The sequence below is a fragment of the Lithobates pipiens genome, unplaced genomic scaffold (assembly GCF_037356315.1).
Source record: "Lithobates pipiens isolate NorthernLeopardFrog02 unplaced genomic scaffold, aLitPip1_a1.2 Scaffold_35, whole genome shotgun sequence".
NCBI classification, from domain to species: Eukaryota; Metazoa; Chordata; class Amphibia; order Anura; family Ranidae; genus Lithobates; species Lithobates pipiens.
Window position 1 is genome coordinate 12020234 of NW_027507811.1, and position 22751 is coordinate 12042984.

Here is a 22751-nt window from a genome sequence, read left to right on the forward strand (position 1 = left end):
AATGCACTCTGCGGGTCATGTACCTGGTGGAGATCGAGCTGTAGAGGAGGCTTCTCTTGCACTTCCTGTCCAACAGCCCTGGTAATGCTGACAGAGAGTGTAGTACAGAGTGACACGAGGGCCGGTATAGCAGGTGGCACCAGCTGAGGCTTGACAGCGAAAGGATGGCTGTAGATCACCAGACAGGCACCCGGAACTGGAGCTCCGTGACACCGGATCAGTAAGCAGGAGACTAGCCGGAACATAAGTCAAGGGGTGATCAACAGCTGGGCAATGCAGGTACAGGAACGTGAGACTAAAGCACGAACAGGATGCAAGCTGAGGTCGGTACACAATTGGGCAGCAAGGTACAGGAGCATGAGACAAGAGCAAAGTCAAGTATTAGCCAAGGTCACAGGTAGGCAGGCAGAAATCCAGAGGAGGGTTGAGATCAAGCCGGGTCAAGCACAGGTAGGCAGGGAGCAGATCATTGCACAGGAAAACAGGAACCAGCTTAAAGACCACTCAGCAATGTGTTTATGTCATTGCTGGTTAACAGGCTTTCTCTTACAGCTCGCTTTACAGTGCATTCTAGGCCCCCAATTGGATAAAGCCTTGCAGTTGAACACCGGTCAGGTGCAAGGCTTTGCCAGTCAGGGCACCAGGGCACTGGTAAGGTCCTGATTGAGAGTGTAATGGCGTGTACACACGAGTGGAATTTTCCAACAGAAAAAGTCAGACGGGAGCTTTTCATTGTATATTCCGATCTTGTGTACGCCCCATCTGACTTTTTACGTCGAAAGTTCTGACGGACCTAGAAAGAGACAGGGAGTGTAGGACACAGAGTGGCACGAGGGCCGACTGAACCAATTCCTAGTCCCGTCGTATGTGCTGTACGTCACCACGTTCTTGACTGTCGGACTTTTGTGTGACAGTGTGTATGCAAGACAGCTTGAGCGGAATTCCGTTGGAATTTCGTCAGAAGTGCACCTTCAGAGTTTATTCCGACGGAAAAAAACGCTCGCGTGTACAGGGCATTAGCGTAGTGTGTGAGTATAGTGTAGTTCATATACCTTTATAAATGAATATAGTGTATAATATTTGGGTAAAATGGCCTCCCCCAACCCATATCATATCTGGGAGGCCAACAAGGAGAGGCAGACATTCCCATGGCACCACAGGCAAAGGTGGAGGTAGTCAGTCCTCAGGCTGGGCACATTTGTCTGTGTTTAGTGATGTTGCCCATGCTATCCAGCCACAGAATGCAGAGGAGGTGGTGGACTTGCTTACTAAACCGTCCTCATCCTTCTCATCTGCCGTCACCCAAGCAGAGACTAGCGCCCAGTCCGCCACAGATGCCAGAGCGGCTTATTCTGCCTCCTTGTCCACAGCTATTCCAGCCATAGCCCCAGCATTCCCAGCATCAGGCATGGAGGAGTCAGTTGAATTATTTGAACATGGTGTCAGCCACTTGCTCCTTGACGATGCACAGCCATTACTCGATTCTGATGTTGGTTCTTAAGGGTGAGGTTGAGGAAGGCAGGAACATGAGCCTACAGAGAGGGGAGAACACTGGTAGACAACAAATTGGCAGTCAGGTTCCCCCAGCGGCAGTGTATTGCCAAGTTGTCTCCAGTGGTAATGAGGATGGAGGAGCTGATGATGAGGTCACTGATCCGACTTGGGTGCCAGATGGAGCAGAGGAGGAAAGTGAGGGTGAGGCACTACCTTAATGAGGCAGCCATCATGGAAGAGTAGAGAGAAGCCATCCTATTCCATCACATTGTAGAGCTCTTATCTCCCGGACAATTTCCACAGCTCAGCAGTCTAGGCCTTTTTTTAGTACATGTGCAGCTGATCGCACTATTGCAATTTGCCAACTTTGCCTTAAGCTTATCAAGAGTGGTGAAAACACCAGCCATTTGGGTACCACATGCTTTGACAAGACATTTAACCTTCCACACAATGACAAGAGCAGCTAAAAGCCACACACAAGGGACACACTTCTCCTCCTCACCTTTCAGGTCTACCCCCACTATATCTTATGACCTCTTAGCAACCTCCACTGACAGGGATGATGATATAGCAAAGGGTGTCCCAGGTCCTGGCAGCAGCACACCACCAGCTGTAGAGTATAGCAGACATATTTCTTTGCCTCATCTGCTGCGAAAAAAAATACACTCCCTGCCACCCACATACCCAGCATCTAAATTCCAGTTTGTCCAAATTGCTGGCTTTACAACACCTGCCTTACCATCTGGTGGATTCTGCCCCCTTCCGTGAATTTGCAGAATGTGCTGTACCACAATGACAGGTACAGCACATTATTAGGGGGATTCTGCCCCCTTCCGTGAATTTGCAGAATGTGCTGTACCACAATGGAAGGTTCCCAGTCACTTTTTTTTTGCACATAAGGCCATTCTAGCTCTGCACCATCATGTGGAAGGCAATGTTTTAGCATGTTGGGCAAGGCAGTCAGCCGCAAGGTCCACGTTACTGTTGACACGTGGTCCAGCAAGCATTGTCAGGGATGATATATTTTGTTCACAGCCCACGGGGTAACTGCATGCAACTAGGAAGGATGCAGGACAGGGCTCAGTGCTGGAGTCTGTTTTGCCACCACGTTTCAGTTGGTGGTGATGATGTAAGATTTGTCAGCTTAACCCCCCTCCTCCTCTTTTGCTGAATTGTCCTATGGACGCAGCGTCTAAATTCCAGCTTGTCCAAATAAAGAAAGCTTGCAGGAAAAATCTATTTGAATGTATTTTTCTTTTCTTTATAAATGTCAGTTTTGCTGCAGCAGGTTCTATACATGGTACAGATGCACCACTTTACAGGCAGACTATGGGGACACCCAAAGGCATGATCTTTAAAGGAACTTTTCATTTTTTATTGTTTCACTTTAAGTATCATTAAAATCACTGCTCCTTTAAAAACAATATTTTAAAAAAGTTTTTTTTTTTTGCATTGATACCTGTCCCCTGGGGCAGTAGCCGGGCCCCCATACACTTTTTAAGGCCAATAACTTGCATATAAGCCTTCACAAAGGGGGCTTTTGATTTTTCAAGTTCAGGTTTCGAACCTATGCGATTCATTATCTGGTGAGGGAGGAGTGAAGGTGGAGCCACGTGTTGGTGGACAATGGAAGAGCCGACACATTGAATAAACACTTTATTTTTGAATCCGAGCCCTGAAAGTGGACATTTGCACTTGTATGATTTAGGAGCACTTTTTGAAAAAAATGTTGCATTTATTTGTAATTGCACTTTTTACATATATGGTACTTGGATACATATGCATTTGTATACAACACTTCATTTATGGACACACATGAGGTTTTATAGGATACTTATTTTTTTTACGATATCAAAATATGTATGTTTGCATGAATTGGAGAATTTAATTGAGCACATTTTTGCTGAAGCGCTGTATATACACTATATTGTCAAAAGTATTGGGACACCTGCCTTTACATGAACTTTATTGGCATCCCTGTCTTAGTCCGTAGGGTTCAATATGGAGTTGGCCCACCCTTTGCAGGACTCTGTGGAGGCCAGTCAAGTTCCTCCACCCCAAACTCGCTCATCCATGTCTTTATTTAAATCAATTTAAATATATTTTCTTTTCTTTATAAATGTTTTGCTGCAGCAGGTTCTATACATGGTACAGATGTGCCACTTTACAGGCAGACTAAGGGGACACCCAAAGGCACGATATTTAAAGGAACTTTTCATTTTTTCTTGTTTCACTTTAAGTATCTTTAAAATCACTGCTCCTTTAAAAACAATCTTTTAAAAAAGATTTTTAAAAAAGTTTTTTTTTTTTTGCATTAATACATGTCCCCTAGGGCAGTACCCGGGCCCCCATACCCTTTTTAAGGCCATTAACTTGAATATAAGCCTTCACAACGGGGACTTTTGCTTTTTCAAGTTTAGGTTTCGAACCTTTGACAGGTACAGCAGATTATTAGGGGGATTCTGCCCCCTTCCGTAAATTTGCAGAATGTGCTGTACCACAATGGCAGGTTCCCAGTCACTATTTCTTTGCACATAAGGCCATTCTAGCTCTGCACCATCATGTGGAAGGCAATATTTTGGCATGTTGGGCAAGGCAGTCAGCCGCAAGGTCCACATTACTGCTGACACGTGGTCCAGCAAGCATTGTCAGGGATGATGTATTTTGTTCACAGCCCACGGGGTAACTGCTTGCAACTAGGAAGGATGCAGGACAGGGCTTAGTGCTGACGCTTTTTTTGGCACCACGTCTCCATGCAGCTGGTGGTGATGATGTGAGATTTGTCAGCTCCTCCTCTGCTGAATTTTCCTATGAACCCAGGATCTAAATTCCAGCTTGTCCAAATAAAAAAATCTTGCTGGGAAAATCAATTGAATTTTTTTTTTTCTTTATACACGGAAGTTTTGCTGCAGCAGGTTCTATACATGGTACAGATGTGCCACCTGACAGGCAGACTAAGGGGACCACCCCCACGGCACTGGGGGGTGTGTTGTTTTCTATGGGCGCAAGCTGACCCAGGGCTGAATAGGTCAAACTACCTCATGAGGAGTGAAGGTGGAGGATAGCCATGTGGTGACGGACAGTGGAAGAGACGACACATTGAATGAGCACTTTATTTTTTAATCAGAACATTTAAGGATTGAATGTAATAATAATGTAAAATGTTTTTGTACGTGAAAAAAAATAATTAAAAAAAACAACACTGAAAGTGGACACTTCCACTTTTTGTAGAAAATGTTGCACTTTATTTGTAATTGCACTTTATATACACTATATTACCAAAAGTATTGGGACACCTGCCTTTACACGCACATAAACTTTAATGGCATCCCAGTCTTAGTCCGTAGGGTTCAATATTGAGTTGGCCAACCCTTTGCAGCTATAACAGCTTCACCTCTTCTGGGAAGGCCGCCCACAAGGTTTAGGAGTGTGTCTATGGGAATGTTTGACCATTCTTCCAGAAGCGCATTTGTGAGCTTAGGCACTGACGTTGGACGAGGTCTGGCTTGTAGTCTCCGCTCTAATTCATGCCAAAGGTGTTCTATCAGGTTGAGGTCAATATGATATCAAATTTATGTATATGTTTGCATGAATTGGAGAATTTATCTGAGCAACATACTTGCTCATGCGCTGTATATATATTTGATTAATAATCTCAGTCAGAATAGGAACGTGGCTTCTACCCTGTGTGAGATTTCTGATGTCTGTAAAGATTGGACTTCTGTGAAAAACATTTCCCGCACTCAGGACAGGAAAGTGGCTTCTCACCCGTGTGCAACCTCTGATGTCTGTTATGAGAGGACTTGTCTGAAAAACATTTCCCGCACACAGAACAGGAATACGGCTTTTCCCCCGTGTGCAGTCTCTGATGCGTGCTAAGGTGTGACTTGACTGTAAAACATTTCCCGCACTCATGACAGGAATACGGCTTCTCCCCCGTGTGCAACCTCTGATGTATGCTGAGATGTGAATTTCTTGAGAAACATTTCCCACACACAGGACAGGAATAAGGCTTCTCTCCCGTGTGCAACCTCTGATGTGTGTTAAGATGTGACTTCACGGAGAAACATTTTCCGCACACAGGACAGGAATACGGCTTCTCCCCCGTATGTGATCTCTGATGTGCGTTAAGATGTGACTTCACTGAAAAACATTTCCCGCACACAGGACAGGAATACGGCTTCTCACCCGTGTGACATCTCTGATGTGTGGAAAGATGGGACTTCGTTAAACAAACTTTTCCACACTCAGGACAGGAATGTGGATTCTCACCTGTGTGAGATCTTTTATGCACAATAAGTCTGGATTTAAAACGGAAACACTTCCCACACTCACTACAGGAAAACCTCATATCTGTTGGAAGGATGGTACCGTCCCACACAGTCTGAGGTTCCTCGGGATAAGAGGAATACGATGGTCCGGCACCGTCCCGCACAGTCTGAGGTTCCTCGGGATAAGAGGAATACGATGGTCCATCTACACTGTGTGGTGCCGGATGGACATTTGAGGTAGTCGGGTTTTCTCCTGGACTATACTGTGTGATGTCCTCATCTTCTACTTTACAGTCTGGAGACAAAGTGAGACAATCCTCTGAGGTTTTCTTCATCTCCCGTCCATCTACTAAAATAGAAATACAAAGATTATTACTAGACATGAGCTGATTGGTTCCCCTAAACCAGGACTCCGCCCACATCAGGCAGCTTTGTCTCTGAGGATCTTACAATTCCCCCCTCAAGGTAACTAGTAAATGGGTCCTCTGATCTCCTACCAGATCATTTCTTTATTCATGGACCTTAGTCAGAGAGGGAGGAAACAACGAGAACTGTCTTCTATAGGAGTGACAGTGATGAGGGGATTATAGGACGAGTGTCCCCTCCCCCTCTATCACTCATTGCCATCTTCCCAACACAAGAAGTCCTGCACTTCCTTATTTAGTCCATGATTTAGTCATGAATAACAGCGGGGCTGAGCCCCACCAGAGGTCAGAGAGTGAGGATGGGGGGAGAACAACCAAGATGAAGACTGGACTGATCCTGAAGACCCCCATCATTGGGGCAGAAGACCAAAGACACATGCCCCAGGTGCCTAGGTTGAGCAATGCCTAAGGTGAAAATCAACATTTTGCTGCCAGTTGAACCCCAGAATCAACATAAATCCAGTCTAGATACATAAATTGTGTCGGCAGCACAGAGAAGGAAGATTATCGGAGAGAAATCCAGGAATACAGGACGGGGAACACAGCTCAGGAAAGTGACCAGGGGATTACAGGCTGATATCACCCAGCCCCCGCCCTACTCTGGACCAATCAGTGAGCAGTATGGGTGGAGGAATGGATTTAGTGTTAATGACCCACCTGTGCTGATCTCTGTAGGAGTGTCCTCCTCTATAAATGTCCTTATTATTTCATCCTCCTCCATAGACTGCTGATCATCCCTCACATACCTCTCTTCTTCTTCTTCTGATTTAACCTCGACTTTTATATCTATCAGATCTTCACCCTACACCAAGAGAAGGATCAATTATAAGATTTATATAAAATCTAAGCTTTAATATTGTGGCATCACATAAAAAATACACACAGTATACACACTGTCTTTGCAAATCTATGTTCTAAATTCTCCGTCCAACAAACCTTGTTAAGGCGATGGATGGTGTGACCTTCCTGTGTGTAATACAGAGGACGGGGACATCTCTCTGGTGGGTTCCCATTACTGGATCCATCTGTAGGAAACACACACACTGACTGAATACATTGTTTCTATGTGTTTATCAGATGATGGGGGATCTAGGTGGAGCCTCCGTACTGCTCTCTCCTTTACAATAAAGTCTCCTCTTACCCGGTGATGTGAGAGGCGGCTGATTGTCCATCATGACGTCCTTGTAGAGATCCTTGTGTCCTTCTAAATACTCCCACTCCTCCTTAGTAGATACAGTTCCATAATTCCCAGTCCTATTTACTTCTCCCATCAGCAGCTGAACAATCTTCTTGGTGACTTCTAGAATCTTCTGAATGTTGTGTCTCTTAGGGGTCCGTGAGTGAGGCGGAGGTACGGTGATGGTCACGCGGTCACCAAACTTTATTGGAGGCAAACTCTGTATTGAAACAGTAACTATCATATTAGACATTAAGGATGAGCTCAGGCATGTTCGCAACCCGCACGGGCAGAGTCCGCCAGGAAGTCAGCACTGCACAGCGCTAATCGCAAACAGTGAGACATTTTCCCGACTTCCTGGCGGACTCTGCCCGTGCGGCTTGTAAACACGCCAGAGCTCATCCCCATTTGACATAAGAGTGATGTCATGTGACCTCCCAGAATCCTCCTCACCTCTCCGGTCAGCAGGTAGATGATCTCCAGGGTGAGGTTTAGTATCTTCTCAGTCACGTGACTCCGGTCCTCCTCCATCCTCATTCGTGCCGTCATTTGATCTATACGGGTCTCCTTGTAGACGGATAACTTTGGGAAACGAAGGTAAGAATTATTATTGGATAGGATGTGGGGGGGGGGGGGGGGGGGTAATAGAAGGGTTGATATACATTTGAGGACTACTGCCCCAATGGGAACCCATTTCATTTGGACTGTTTAATGTTATTACATTTTTGAAGACCCTCTTGACCTGTTGGAACACACTGTAAATTGTATTTTCTGTGTTGGGTTTGTTTTTATTTCTGGTTTTGATTCGTTTTAGATCTGCAGATGAGGAATGATAAATACGATCCTTCTTCTGCCTTCGTGTTTTGCTCAGAGGCAGTGCTGTGAGGTCAACGTTAGGTCGTCATGATGTCCAAGAAGGGGAACCTCTTTGTTTGTTTTGCCAGATAATCAGGATGATTGGCAGAACTCTGACTGCAAGGCTTCTCACTACCCACTAAGGGGCCCTTAAAGTCCAGCAGCTTTCCATTACTCCTCACAGTCCCCTCAGCTCCTCTACTTTCCTCAGAACCCTCAGTATTGTCCTCCCTCTGACACCATTGATGGAACATATTCTTCATGGTAGGCCGAGGAATGTTTTCTTCCTCCTGACCAGCAATGTAAGGGGCTCTATGCTCCATACTCCTGACCCCAGCACTCCATCATTGTGTTGGCTGCATATTGTAATGATTGCCCATTGGCTGCCTGTGTTGTGTAATAATTGCCCTTTGTAGGCCATGTATGGTCAGGATGGTCATCGTCTTGTCTATTTATTGTCAGTGCTGTTTGTTTAGAGGAACATATTACTAGAATTGAACTCCAAAATTAAGGAAATAGCCCAGCCCTGTAAGTCGGGGAATGTTCTGAACCCGAAGGGGTTAATCTAGGTTTCCACACTATATATGTGTGTATATGATCTTCTGCTGGAGATAAAAGCTGTCACAATGACTATGGAGGAAGAGGACGGACATGACGGGGAGTTACTGGGTGTAAATAGAAAATAAGATTTTATTACCTCCTCTGCAGCCACTTCCAGCAATGTCTCCTCTTTACTTCCTCCGGACTCACCTCTAACCCAGAACTTCCTGTCTGTATCTGACATCACTTCCTGTCTTCCATAGAGACTTCCTGTCTGGGTAAAAGTGAGATCACCACCTTGTGGAGCACAGAGTAACTGCATCCCCGAAAAACGTTTTGTTTTGTGAACTTGTGCTGTGTGTATGTGCTGTATATCCTTATAGATGGGGTCATCTCCACTCCCACCAAGGGAGATAGAAATATATTACTGCCTAGTCCAGCCTTTCTCAGCCAGGGTTCCTCCAAAGGTTTCTAGGATTCTGAGCAGTGACGTCGCTAGGGGGTGGCTTTTGGGGCTATAGCCCCGAATGTGGGTCCCATAGCCCAGAGTCTCTGCAGGGGTCCCAAAGGGGAGGGGTGGCTCTCTGGGGACCATGATTTAAGGGGGAGGCTCTCTGGGGACCCTGATTTAAGGGGGGGCTCTCTGGGGACCCTGATTTAAGGGGGGGCTCTCTGGGGACCCTGATTTAGGGGGGGGGGGGCTCTCTGTGGATATATATACATACACATGCATATTATATACATGTGTATGCCTGCACAAGCATATGACTTTCTGTCAGGGCTGGCTTAGCCCTTCCTTCTCTTAGCTGCCTGCTCAGCTGTCGGCTAATTGTCAGCTCTCATCTATCTCCACAGTTACCCAGCATCCCCGAAAAACGTTTTGTTTTGTGAACTTGTGCTGTGTGTATGTGCTGTATATCCTTATAGATGGGGTCATCTCCACTCCCACCAAGGGAGATAGAAATATATTACTGCCTAGTCCAGCCTTTCTCAGCCAGGGTTCCTCCAAAGGTTTCTAGGATTCTGAGCAGTGACGTCGCTAGGGGGTGGCTTTTGGGGCTATAGCCCCGAATGTGGGTCCCATAGCCCAGAGTCTCTGCAGGGGTCCCAAAGGGGAGGGGTGGCTCTCTGGGGACCATGATTTAAGGGGGAGGCTCTCTGGGGACCCTGATTTAAGGGGGGGCTCTCTGGGGACCCTGATTTAGGGGGGGGGGCTCTCTGTGGATATATATACATACACATGCATATTATATACATGTGTATGCCTGCACAAGCATATGACTTTCTGTCAGGGCTGGCTTAGCCCTTCCTTCTCTTAGCTGCCTGCTCAGCTGTCGGCTAATTGTCAGCTCTCATCTATCTCCACAGTTACCCAGCTGTTCCTGATCCTGCTCGTCTAACCTGCCTACTTAAAGCTGTCCAGCTCACTTTATCTCTGCCTTCGCCTTGTCTCATCACAAGAAATCATCTCCTGCGTTCCTGTTTAAAGAATGGCTTTCTGACATCCCTTCTGGCTCCTTATCCTGCTTGCTGTTCCTCTACTTAGATCCCTGACTTCTGGCCTGGCTGATTACCCGATCTGGTTACTGGACTCTGGCTATGCTTTGACTACGCTTACTCTATTTACCTTTTTATTTATTTTTATTAATAAACAAGTGCGATTTAATTGTACTTCTGTCTCGGTCTGGTACATGGTTTCTGACACTTTCTTTACTATGCTGCTATGGGCTATAGCCCCCAGATCTTTTGTAGACCCAGCAACGCACCTGGTTCTGAGTAATGAACAATTTCTGTTTCCCAGTAGCAACTGACATCTAGGGATGAGCTGACGGCTCGTTATGAACCTAGTTTCGGACTGAACTATGGCTGTTTGGATGAAAGCCAGAACATTAGCACATCCAGACTCCTGCTCTCTGGGATTCAAAAATTGTATATAGAAGTGATATTTCTACTGCTTCTGTATATGAAAGTATACCGCTGTCATTGATTCCTAAGGAAGCCGCCTCGGTGTCTCTAGGAGCCATTGATGTCGCAGGGATTGAGGGCATGTGCCCTGGCATTGTTTGGGGGGTTGTCCTGCTCTGGTGCAAGGGACACATCATCACTCTGAGTCTGAGTATTGAAATGACCTCTGGCAGACTGAATGTTCTTCTGTGATTTAGAATTGGCTTCCTTTCTCCTGGTCTCTACCATAGCTACAGGTGAGGGTTTTCACCTGAGGGGTACGCAAGGAGTAGGGTCCAAGAGAGGGTATGCGTGTCTGGAGGAAGTATCTACTAACCCAGGTGTAGACCATCCTGCAATGAATCTTATGCCGCGTACAAACGATAAAAACTATGCCGGCAAGAAGAACCAAAGAGGGGGACAAGACCCCTGAAGTCGAAAGAAGAGGCAGCGGCGGCGACAGAAGACAGGGCCACCGCTAGTAAAAGAGCTAAAGGAAGAAAGCGGAGGCCTGGCAAGAAGAACCGAAGAGGGGGACAAAACCCCCGAAGAGGGTGACAAGACCCCCGAAGTCGGAAGTAGACCCCCGGGCGGCGACGAAGAAGAAAGCCGGGCTCCTCCGCTAGTAAAAGAGCTATCAAAAGAGCAGAAGATAGCAGAGGAGTCCGGCGAGAAGACCCCCCAAGACGGAAAAAGACCCCCGGAGCTGTGCAATAAATGATTTTGAAACCTTGTGTTGTGTTTTATTTACATTTTTTTTCACAGGTGAATGGGTAGGGGTACATTGTACCCCATACTCATTCACATAGGGTGGGGGGCCGGTATCTGGGGGCCCCCTTATTAAAGGAGGCTCCCGGTTTCCGATAAGTCCCCGCCTGCAGACCCCGACAACCAACGACCAGGGTTGTCGGGAAGAGGCCCTTGTCCTCATCAACATGGGGACAAGGTGCTTTGGGGTGGGGGGGCCGCACGGCCCCCCTTCCCCAAAGCACCCCCCCATGTTGAGGGCACGCGGCCTGGTACGGCTCAGGAGGGGGGGCGCTCGCTCGTCCCACCCCCTTTCCTGACTGGCCGGGCTGCGTGCTCGGATAAGGGTCTTATATGGACCTTGGGGGGGGACCCTCACGCCGTTTTTTCGGCATAGGGCTTCCCCTTTAAGTCCATACCAGTTGACGGGGCCAGCAACGTGTCAATCACATTGACTTCCTTCGCTAGTCCCGGCTACCTGGAGCCGCGTTCAAAATGAACGGACCTCCGTGTGTGGGTAAGTCCGTTCATTTTCAAAAGTACGGCAGACTACCGCCATAGTCCGGTTGTGTGTGGGCAGGTCCGCCGGACAGTCTGATCGTGTGTACGCGGCATTAGTGGTGAAAAGGTGGAAGGAAGCGTCTGAGTACTTTATATGGGTTCTGGGCTAAAGTGGTATTAAAGTGTGACCAGTGATGCGATGTAACACCTGACCATCCACCTGAGACTGAGCTCTGAGTGGTTGAATTTTAGCGCAAAATTTGAAATAGGAATACATTCCAAAGATACCCCTATTTATATAGTAACAGACAAAGGTACCGGGTGACCCTGTTTTACCTGTTCATGATGGTGGACTTTATATAAAGTTCAAGCTTTTCCCATCATGGTGGGCAAACCTTGAAGGGCTCTTCAAGGACCAGGCTACATAGTGATAGACCACAGCCCTGGACCTGTATAGCACCCAGCAGCTAACTCAATGAGTGCTGATGTGAGCGCCCCACCTACAGGATCCAGTGCCCGAAGCATCATCACAGGCCGCCTTCAACAGAGTAAGGTCTGGTTATGACTCCCAAGGTTTTACTAGGGTTGCACCGATCAGCATACACTGCTTCTCCATAGGTGTTAGAGGACAGTGAGGTGTTAAATGAAGAATTTAAATTAAATCAAAGTGGTTCTAAAAATAATTTTTTACCTAAAATAATAAAAAAAAAATGATATACTTATCTGCTCTGTGTAATGGTTTTGCACAGAGTGACCCCAAGCCTCCTCTTCTGGGGTCTCCCACTGACGCTCTCTGCTTCCCGCTCTTCTCCAAGTACCTCAAGCTGCTTGCTATGAAGGCACTCTTAATGGCTTGATCCTGAGCCAGGCTGTGTGTGTCTATAGATCCCTGCTCCATCCTCACAAGGTTTGATTGACAGCAGCAGGAGCCATCTGCCCTGTGAGTAGGGTTGCCACCTGTACGGGAATGACCCGGACAGTCCGGGTTTTGACAGCTGTGCCCGGGTTTCTCTCCTCTTGAAACCCGGACACAGCAGCATAGGCTCCTGCCAGTGTGGGAGGTGAGAGTTTATTATACCTCCAGCCAACCAACAGCATAGCCCCCCCACTCCTGTAGCTGAGACTCCGATCCACCCTGTGTCCCTCCAGCAGCGCGACCCCCGTCACTGGATGTACACTCTACGATAGCACCTGCCCCCCTGATGGCTCCTGTCCTGTGGGGCTTCAGTGGTGAGCGTTCTCCTCCACCCACCTCCGGCACCTCTCCCCCCGTAAAAGCGTGGCTGTGCCAATCGGCAAATGCAGCCTGCTCTGAATGCGCTCTCTCCCGCAAGCAGCGCGCACCCCCCGGGCCCCCCTCCTTCCCCTGCTCTAGCAAGGCTAATGATTTTTGGCAGTCTTACTGCCAATGGTGAATGGCAACAGTGGTGAGTCAGTCCCCCGATCCACTCGCTCATGTCAATGCAGCGCTAGGCTAATGAATCCTAAATGCGGCAGCTCACAGTGGCTTTCTTCTCCCAGCACCATGCCAGCCCCCCTCTGTCAGTCCCCTTTCCTCTGTCAGTCCCCCCTTTGTCAGTCCCCTCTCCTCTGTCAGCCCCCCCTGTCAGCCCCCCCTCTGTCAGTCCCCTCTCCTCTGTAAGCCTCCCGTCGGTCCCCTCTCCTCTGTCAGCCCTCCCTCTGTCAGCCCCCCTCTGTCAGTCCCCTCTCCTCTGTCAGCCCCCCTCTGTCAGTCCCCTCTCCTCTGTCAGCCCCCCCTCTGTCAGTCCCCTCTCCTCTGTAAGCCCCCCCGTCGGTCCCCTCTCCTCTGTCAGCCCCCCCTCTGTCAGCCCCCCTCTGTCAGTCCCCTCTCCTCTGTCAGCCCCCCCTGTCAGCCCCCCTCTGTCAGTCCCCTCTCCTCTCTAAGCCCCCCCATCAGTCCCCTCTCCTCTGTCAGCCCCCCCCTCTGTCAGCCCCCCCTCTGTCAGTCCCCCTCTGTCAGTCCCCTCTTCTCTGTAAACCCCCCCATCAGTCCCCTCTCCGCTGTCAGCCCCCCCTCTATCAGCCCCCCTCCTTTTTCAGCCCTCCTCTGTCAGCCCCCCTCTGTCAGCCCCCCCCTGTCAGCCCCCTCCTCTGTCAGTCCCCCCTTTATCAGTCCCCTCTCCTCTGTCAGCCCCTCCTTTGTCAGCGCCCCCCCTGTCAACCCCCTCCTCTGTCAGCCCCCCTCTGTCAGTCCCCTCTCCTCTGTCAACCCCCCTCTTCTGTCTGTCCCCTCTCCTCTGTCAGCCCCCACCCCTCTGTCAGCCCCCCTCTGTCAGTCCCCCCTCTGTCAGTCCCCTCTCCTCTGTCAACCCCCCTCTTCTGTCAGTCCCCTCTCCTTTGTCAGCCCCCACCCCTCTGTCAGCCCCCCTCTATCAGTCCCCTCTCCACTGTCAACCCCCCTCTGTCAGTCCCCTCTCCTCTGTCAGCCCCCCTCTGTCAGTCCCCTCTCCTCTGTCAGCCCCCCCTGTCAGCCCCCCTCTGTCAGTCCCCTCTCCTCTCTAAGCCCCCCCATCAGTCCCCTCTCCTCTGTCAGCCCCCCCCTCGTCCAGCCCCCCCCTCTGTCAGCCCCCCCTCTGTCAGCCCCCCTCTGTCAGTCCCCTCTTCTCTGTAAACCCCCCCATCAGTCCCCTCTCCTCTGTCAGCCCCCCCTCTGTCAGCCCCCCCTCTGTCAGCCCCCCTTTGTCAGTCCCCTCTTCTCTGTAAACCCCCCCATCAGTCCCCTCTCCGCTGTCAGCCTCCCTCCTCTATCAGCCCCCCCTCTATCAGCCCCCCTCCTCTGTCAGCCCCCCTCTGTCAGCCCCCCCTGTCAGCCCCCTCCTCTGTCAGTCCCCCCTTTATCAGTCCCCTCTCCTCTGTCAGCCCCTCCTTTGTCAGCGCCCCCCCCTGTCGACCCCCTCCTCTGTCAGCCCCCCTCTGTCAGTCCCCTCTCCTCTGTCAACCCCCCTCTTCTGTCTGTCCCCTCTCCTCTGTCAGCCCCCACCCCTCTGTCAGTCCCCCCTCTGTCAGTCCCCTCTCCTCTGTCAACCCCCCTCTTCTGTCAGTCCCCTCTCTTTTGTCAGCCCCCACCCCTCTGTCAGCCCCCCTCTGTCAGTCCCCTCTCCACTGTCAACCCCCCTCTGTCAGTCCCCCCTCCTCTGTCAGCCCCCCTCCTCTGTAAACCCCCCCTCTGTCAGTCCCCCCTCCTCTGTCAGCCCCCCCTGTCAGCCCCCTCCTCTGTCAGTCCCCTCTCCTCTGTCAGCCCCCCTTTGTCAGCCCCCCCTCTGTCAGTCCCCTCTCCTCTGTCAACCCCCCTCTTATGTCAGCCCCCACCCCTCTGTCAGCCCCCCTTTGTCAGTCCCCTCTCCTCTGTCAGCCCCCCTTTGTCAGTCCCCTCTCCTCTGTCAGCCCCCCTTTGTCAGTCCCCTCTCCTCTGTCAGCCCCCCCTCTGTCAGTCCCCTCTCCTCTGTCAGCCCCCCTACTCTGTCAGTCCCCTCTCCTCTGTCAGCTCCCCTCCTCTGTCAGCCCCCCCAGCCCCCCTCCTCTCTGTCAGCCCCCCTCCTCTTTCAGCTCTCCTTCTCTGTCAGTCCCCCTCCTCTCTGTCAGCCCCCCTCCTCTCTGTCCGCCCCCTTCCTCTCTGTCAGTCCCCCTCCTCTCTGTCAGCTCCCCTCCTCTCTGCCAGCTCCCCTCCTCTCTGCCAGCTCCCCTCCTCTCTGCCAGCCCCCCTCCTCTGTCAGCCCCCTCCTCTCTGTCAGCCCCCCTCCTCTCTGTCAGCCGCCCTCCTCTCTGTCAGCTGCCCTCCTCTCTGCCAGCCCCCCTCCTCTGCCAGCCCCCCTCCTCTGTCAGCCCCCCTCCTCTCTGTCAGCCTCCTCTCCTCTGTCAGCTCCCCTCCTCTCTGTCAGCTCCCCTCCTCTCTCAGCCCCCCCTCCTCTGTCAGATCCCTTCCCCTCTGTCAGCTCCCCTCCTCTCTCAGCCCCCCTCCTCTGTCAGATCCCTTCCCCTCTGTCGGCCCCCCTTCTCTCTGTCAGCCACCCTCTCTGTCCACCCCCCCCCTCTCTGTTGGCCCCCCTCCTCTGTCAGCTACCCCCCTCTGTCAGCTACCCCCTGCTCCTCTGTCAGCTACCCCCAAACAGCACGCACCTCCTCCCTTCTTCCCCTGCTCCAGCGGGGCTAATGTCCTGCAGCCGGGTCACACTGCACTGTCCGTGCACTCTCTTTCTCCCACCCAGCCGCCAGCACCGATGCCGCCAGAGACAATGAATGGAGGGCCACTGGACTGGTGTCCTAGCAACCAGGGACACTTTTGCAGGAGAAAGCATGGTATTACAGACTCTGCCCCCTAACAGGTTCACAGACACACACACACATCTTTGCAGCGGCTCCTTGAAGGTAAGGGTTTTTTTTTGTCTCGCTGTAATGGAGGTCTCTATTGGGGGGGCACAGGCACTGTCTGATATATAATCTTTTACCCTCCACTGCTCTACTGACACCATCCACTGCCCTACTGACACCGTCCACTGCCCTACTGACACCATCCACTGCCCTACTGACACCGTCCACTGCCCTACTGACACCGTCCACTGCCCTACTGACACCGTCCACTGCTCTACTGACACCGTCCTCTGCCCTACTGACACCATCCACTGCTCTACTGACACCATCCACTGCTCTACTGACACCGTCCACTGCTCTACTAAAGCCCCGTACACACGAGAGGACTTATGTCCGACAGACTTCCGAAGGAGTTCCGTCGGAGTTCTGCCGGAGTTCCGACGGAGTTCTGACGGACTTTTCGGCGGAGCGGACTTGGCCACACACAATTACACTAAACTCCGATGGATTCGAACGTGATGACATACGACTGGATTCGAATAAGGAAGTTCATAGCCAGTAGCCAATAGCTGCCCTAGCGTCGGTTTTAGTCCGTCGGAATAGCATACACACGAGCGAATTTTTCGAAAGGACCGGGTCCGGCGGAGTTCCTTCGGAAAAATTTGAAGCATGTTCCATATTCTAAAGTCCTTCGGACTTTGGCGAGTCAAAAGTCCGTTGCAGCCCACACACGATCGAATAGTCTGACGGACTCAGTCCGTCCGACTTTGGATGTTGAAAAGTCCGCTCGTGTGTACACGGCATTACACCGTCCACTGCTCTACTTACACCGTCCACTGCTCTACTGACACCGTCCACTGCTCTACTGACACCGTCCACTGCTCTACTGACACCGTCCACTGCCCTACTGACACCGTCCTCTGCCCTACTGACACCGTCCTCTGCCCTACTGACACCGTCTACTGCCCTACTGACACCGTCTACTGCCCTACTGACACCGTCCACTGCCCTACTGACACCGTCCACTGCCCTTCTGACACCGTTCTCTGCCCTACCGACACCGCCCACTACCCTACTGATACCATCCACTGCCCTACTGGCTGACAGTGTCCAATTTTAAGGTAGGCTAGTTTCATACTTTAACTGACATTTCTTTTATTAATCGAATCATATTTTTTGGGTACACAAATGCTTTTGTTTAACCATGCCCCTTTAAGTCCCCCCACCCTCCCCCTGTTAATGCAATTTGGCCACAGCCACTGATCACCACAGCACACCTCATTACTACTCTCTTTGGGTAACCAAAACGGTGTCCCGGGTATTTTACAATCCTATAGAGCAGTGATGGCGAACCTTGGCACTCCAGATGTTTTGGAACTACAATTCCCAGGATACTCATCTACACTGCAGAGTGCATGATCATCATCGGAAATGTAGTTCCAAAACATCTAGGGTGCCAAGGCTCGCCATCACTGCTATAGAGTGTAGTACAAAAAAATTGCCATGCGCCGTGAAAGTGTTCGGGTTTGGCTTGAAGAAAAGGTGGCAACCCTACCTGCGAGACCAGGAAGAGGGGAGAAGAGCTGCTGCAGACGAGGCAGCTCTGGATCGAGAATGGACTCAGGTAAGTGTTTATAAGGGGGGTACTGGGGGGGGGGGAGCTGCTATTGAATGAGAATGCATTTAATTAAAACAATCTTTTGCCTTTAGAACTACTTTAACTTCTTGTCCTGACTGCATTATAGCCGAAAAAGACGACTACAACGCGGCTCTTCAGTTCTGGGAGGGCATCCACGGACATCCTCCCAGAACAGCGCATCGGGCACGCTCTGTGACCGCTGTGTCCTTTGGACACAGCTGATCACAGATCGTGGTAAAGGGCCAATCATAGCGGCCCTTTACCATGTTATCAGGGAAGACTGATGGCACAGTGAGTACATTCTCTACACTGATAATCAGGGCTCTGATCATTGAAGGTTATCAGTGCCCTTCAATGGAGTTCTTCAGTGACCATCAGTGCAGCTTCTCAGTCCCTATCAGTGCCTTCTCATCATTGCCCATCAGTGCAGCTTATCAATGTCCATCAATGCAGCTTACCAATGCAGCTTATCAATGCCCATCAATGCTGCCTCATCGGTGCCCATCAGTGCCGCTCATCAATTAAAGTCGTTAAAATATATAGCCAGCCCCCCACCCTTTTGCGGGCGCCCAGCTTTGCATGCCTCGGGACCAGAGCGCGGACAAAAGTGTGCTGCCTCTCTTCAAGCAGATCATTTGGTGATCAAAGGGAGAAGGGCCCCTTATACTAGGGTTAACTTTAACATTGGTGATCCTTTACAATGGGAGAAGGACCCCCTTATATTAAAGGTCAGTGGGAGAAAGACCCCCTAATATTAGTAATAAGTGGGATAAGGACCCCTTATATTAATGGTCAGTGGGAGAAGGACCCTTATATTAATGGTCAGTGGGAGAAGGGCCCCTTATATTAATGGTCAGTGGGAAAAGGACCCCTTATATTAATGGTGAGTGGGAGAAGGACCCCTTATATTAATGGTCAGTGGGAGAAGGACCCCTTATATTAATGGTCAGTGGGATAAGGGCCCTCTTATATTAATGGTCAGTGGGAGAAGGACCCTTATATTAATGGCCAGTGGGAGAAGGCCCCTTATATTAATGGTGAGTAGGAGAAGGGCCCCTTATATTAATGGTCAGTGGGAGAAGGACCCCTTATATTAATGGTCAGTGGGAGAAGGACCCTTATATTAATGGTCAGTGGGAGAAGGACTCCTTATATTAATGGTCAGTGGGAGAAGGACCCCTTATATTAATGGTCAGTGGGAGAAGGACCCTTATATTAATGGTCAGTGGGAGAAGGGCCCCTTATATTAATGGTCAGTGGGAGAAGGGCCCTTATATTAATGGTCAGTGGGAAAAGGGCCCCTTATATTAATGGTCAGTGGGAAAAGGACCCCTTATATTAATGGTCAGTGGGAGAAGGGCCCCTTTTATTAATGGTCAGTGGGAAAAGGACCCTTTATATTAATGGTCAATGAGAGAAGGACCCTTATATTAATGGTCAGTGAGAGAAAGTCCCTTATATTAATGGTCAGTGGGAAAAGGGCCCCTTATATTAATGGTCAGTGGGAGAAGGACCCCTTGTAATAATGGTCAGTGGGAGAAGGGCCCCTTATATTAATGGTCAGTGGGAAAAGGACCCCTTATATTAATGGTCAGTGGGAAAAGGACCCCTTATATTAATGGTCAATCGGAGAAGGACCCTTATATTAATGGTCAGTGAGAGAAGGACCCTTATATTAATGGTCAGTGGGATAAGGGCCCCTTATATTAATGGTCAGTGGGAAAAGGACCCCTTATATTAATGGTCAGTGGGAGAAGGGCCCCTTATATTAATGGTCAGTGGGAAAAGGACCCCTTATATTAATGGTCAATGGGAGAAGGACCCTTATATTAATGGTCAGTGGGAGAAAGACCCCTTATATTAATGGACAGTAGGAGAAGGACCCCTTATATTAATGGTCAATGGGAGAAGGACCCTTATATTAATGGTCAGTGAGAGAAGGACCCCTTATATTAATGGTCAGTGGGAGAAGGACTCCTTATATTAATGGTCAGTGGGAGAAGGACCCCTTATATTAATGGTCAGTGGGAGAAGGACCCTTATATTAATGGTCAGTGGGAGAAGGGCCCCTTATATTAATGGTCAGTGGGAGAAGGGCCCTTATATTAATGGTCAGTGGGAAAAGGGCCCCTTATATTAATGGTCAGTGGGAAAAGGACCCCTTATATTAATGGTCAGTGGGAGAAGGGCCCCTTTTATTAATGGTCAGTGGGAAAAGGACCCTTTATATTAATGGTCAATGAGAGAAGGACCCTTATATTAATGGTCAGTGAGAGAAAGTCCCTTATATTAATGGTCAGTGGGAAAAGGGCCCCTTATATTAATGGTCAGTGGGAGAAGGACCCCTTGTAATAATGGTCAGTGGGATAAGGGCCCCTTATATTAATGGTCAGTGGGAAAAGGACCCCTTATATTAATGGTCAGTGGGAGAAGGGCCCCTTATATTAATGGTCAGTGGGAAAAGGACCCCTTATATTAATGGTCAATGGGAGAAGGACCCTTATATTAATGGTCAGTGGGAGAAAGACCCCTTATATTAATGGACAGTAGGAGAAGGACCCCTTATATTAATGGTCAATGGGAGAAGGACCCTTATATTAATGGTCAGTGAGAGAAGGACCCCTTATAATAATGGTCAGTGGGAGAAGGACCCCTTATATTAATGGTCAGTGGGAGAAAGACCCCTTATATTAATGGTCAGTAGGAGAAGGACCCCTTATATTAATGGTCAGTGGGAGAAGGGCCCCTTATATTAATGGTCAGTGGGAGAAGGACCCCTTATATTAATGATCAGTGGGAGAAGGGCCCCTTATATTAATGGTCAGTGGGAGAAGGGCCCCTTATATTAATGATCAGTGGGAGAAGGACCCCTTATATTAATGGTCATTGGAAAAAGGACCGGTCAGGGAAATAGGCACATCCCTATGTGCAATCCTGCAAGGTTAGTAAACCAGCATAGGCAAGCTCGTGCTAATGCGCATCAGCGCACACGGATGCGCAATGTCTCTACTAGACGAACGCCTGGCGCCGCGATCCGGCGAACTCGCGTGCGCAACAATGCCACGGTCATGTGAACGCACGTACACAACGGCGCGCGCACGACGTGACACGTGCGCCTTATCTATTTAAACACTCCTCTGACAGTGGCGCATCGCTGGATTATCATCAGCTTCTCCCGAGTACCTGTGCTTGTGATTCCTGTTTCCTGTGCACCGACCCGGCTTGTTTGACCTGCTCCTTCTGACCTCCTGGCTCTACTACCAGTTTGCTTCCGACTTCTCCTTGTCTGCTCCCTGCATCTGACCCCGGCTTGGCTAACGGACTCCGTGTGTTTCTGTCTCCTGTTCCTGGACTTGTGGCTCCGATCTTTGGACTGCCTTACCGTGTTTGACCCCTGGCCTGGCTTTCAACTCTGCTACTGGACTTCCATTTGTCCTCTCCTCTGGACATCTTAAGCACGATTGCCTTCAGCGACTTTCTCTACCTAGTTCCTGGCACCAGCTGCTACTACCAGGCAACCCGTGCTTCTGTGGACACCGCATCCCTGTGTTATCTTCAGGGTTGTGCTGCACTCGGACACGAGGGGAGCCCTTCCCGGCATCTCCACCTCCTACCTACTCCTGACAGGACCCCTTATATTAATGGTCAGTGGAAGAAGGACCCCTTATATTAATTGTCAGTGGGAAAAGGACCTCCTTATTTTAGTGGTCAGTTGGAAAAAGGACCCCTTTATAATAATGGTCAGTGGGAAAAGGACTCCTTTTGTATTAGTAATCAGTAGTAAAAGGACCCCCTTATAGAGAAGGAATGTCTTTATTTGTAATCAGTGGGAGAAGAACCCCTTTATATCAGTGATCAGTGGGAGAGGGACCCCCCTCATAATAATGGTCAGTCTGAGAAGGACCTTCTTTTATTAGTGGTTAGTGAGAGAAGGACCCCCTTATATTAATGGTTGGTCACTTGTAGAAGGACTCCCTTATATCAGTAATCAGTGGTAGAAGGAGCCTCTTATATATTAATGGTCAGTGGGAGAAGGACCCCCTTATATTAACCGTCAGTAGGAGAAGGACCCCTTATTTCAGTGGTCAGTGGGAGAAGGACCCCCTTATTTCAGTGGTCAGTGGGAGAAGGACCCCCTATTATTAAGGGTCAGTAGGAGAAGGACCCCCTATTATTAAGGGTCAGTATGAGAAGGTCCCCTTATTTCAGTGGTCAGTGGGAAAAGGACCCCCTATCATTAATGGTGAGCGGGAGAAGGACTCCTTATTTTAGTGGTCAGTGGGAGAAGGACCCCCTATCATTAATGGTCAGTAGGAGAAGGACCCTTTATTATTAATGGTTGTACTGTGGCAGGTTGGGTCTCCTGGGCGAAATCTGGGAGCGAATTTAAGAGCTCTAGGGGGGCGTGCCTGCAGTGCGACGCCGGAGCCGATGGGTGTGACCGGCGGCCGCAATTTACACCAGCCACCTGAGAAAGACAGAATAGGTATCTGTCAATGTAAACAGCACAGATCCCCGTTCTGGCAGGGGAGGAGAGACAGATCTGCTATTCCTAGTGATCAGGAACAACGATCTCTCTCCTCCTCCAGTCACTACACTACCCCCCCCCCCCCCCAGTTAGGAACACCTCTCTAGGGAATACTTAACCCCTTGATCGCCCCCTAGTGTTAACCCCTTCCCTGCCAGGGACATTTATTTTCAAATACTTTTTATTTCGTTTTCCACATTTACAAAAGACAGTAAAAAAATATTTCTTATACATACTATTTCAAATCGCTTTGTTTAGGATTCATAATATTTCAGTGTTTTCAACATTCATATAAAAACAA

General features: G+C 49.6%; 1 protein-coding gene across 1 annotated transcript in view; it reads right to left on the reverse strand.

The window, feature by feature from the left end:
- LOC143955493 (uncharacterized) overlaps positions 1-8984 on the reverse strand; it is a 70359-nt gene extending 61375 nt beyond the window's left edge. The window contains exons 1-5 of the mRNA XM_077465531.1: positions 8920-8984; positions 7821-7949; positions 7332-7587; positions 7127-7215; positions 6848-6992 (exon numbers count right to left, since the gene is read on the reverse strand). Coding sequence (XP_077321657.1) covers positions 6848-6992; positions 7127-7215; positions 7332-7587; positions 7821-7916 — 586 coding nt within the window. The 5' untranslated portion in view covers positions 7917-7949; positions 8920-8984. The remainder of the gene's footprint in view (positions 1-6847; positions 6993-7126; positions 7216-7331; positions 7588-7820; positions 7950-8919) is intronic.
- Positions 8985-22751: the final 13767 nt, after the last annotated feature.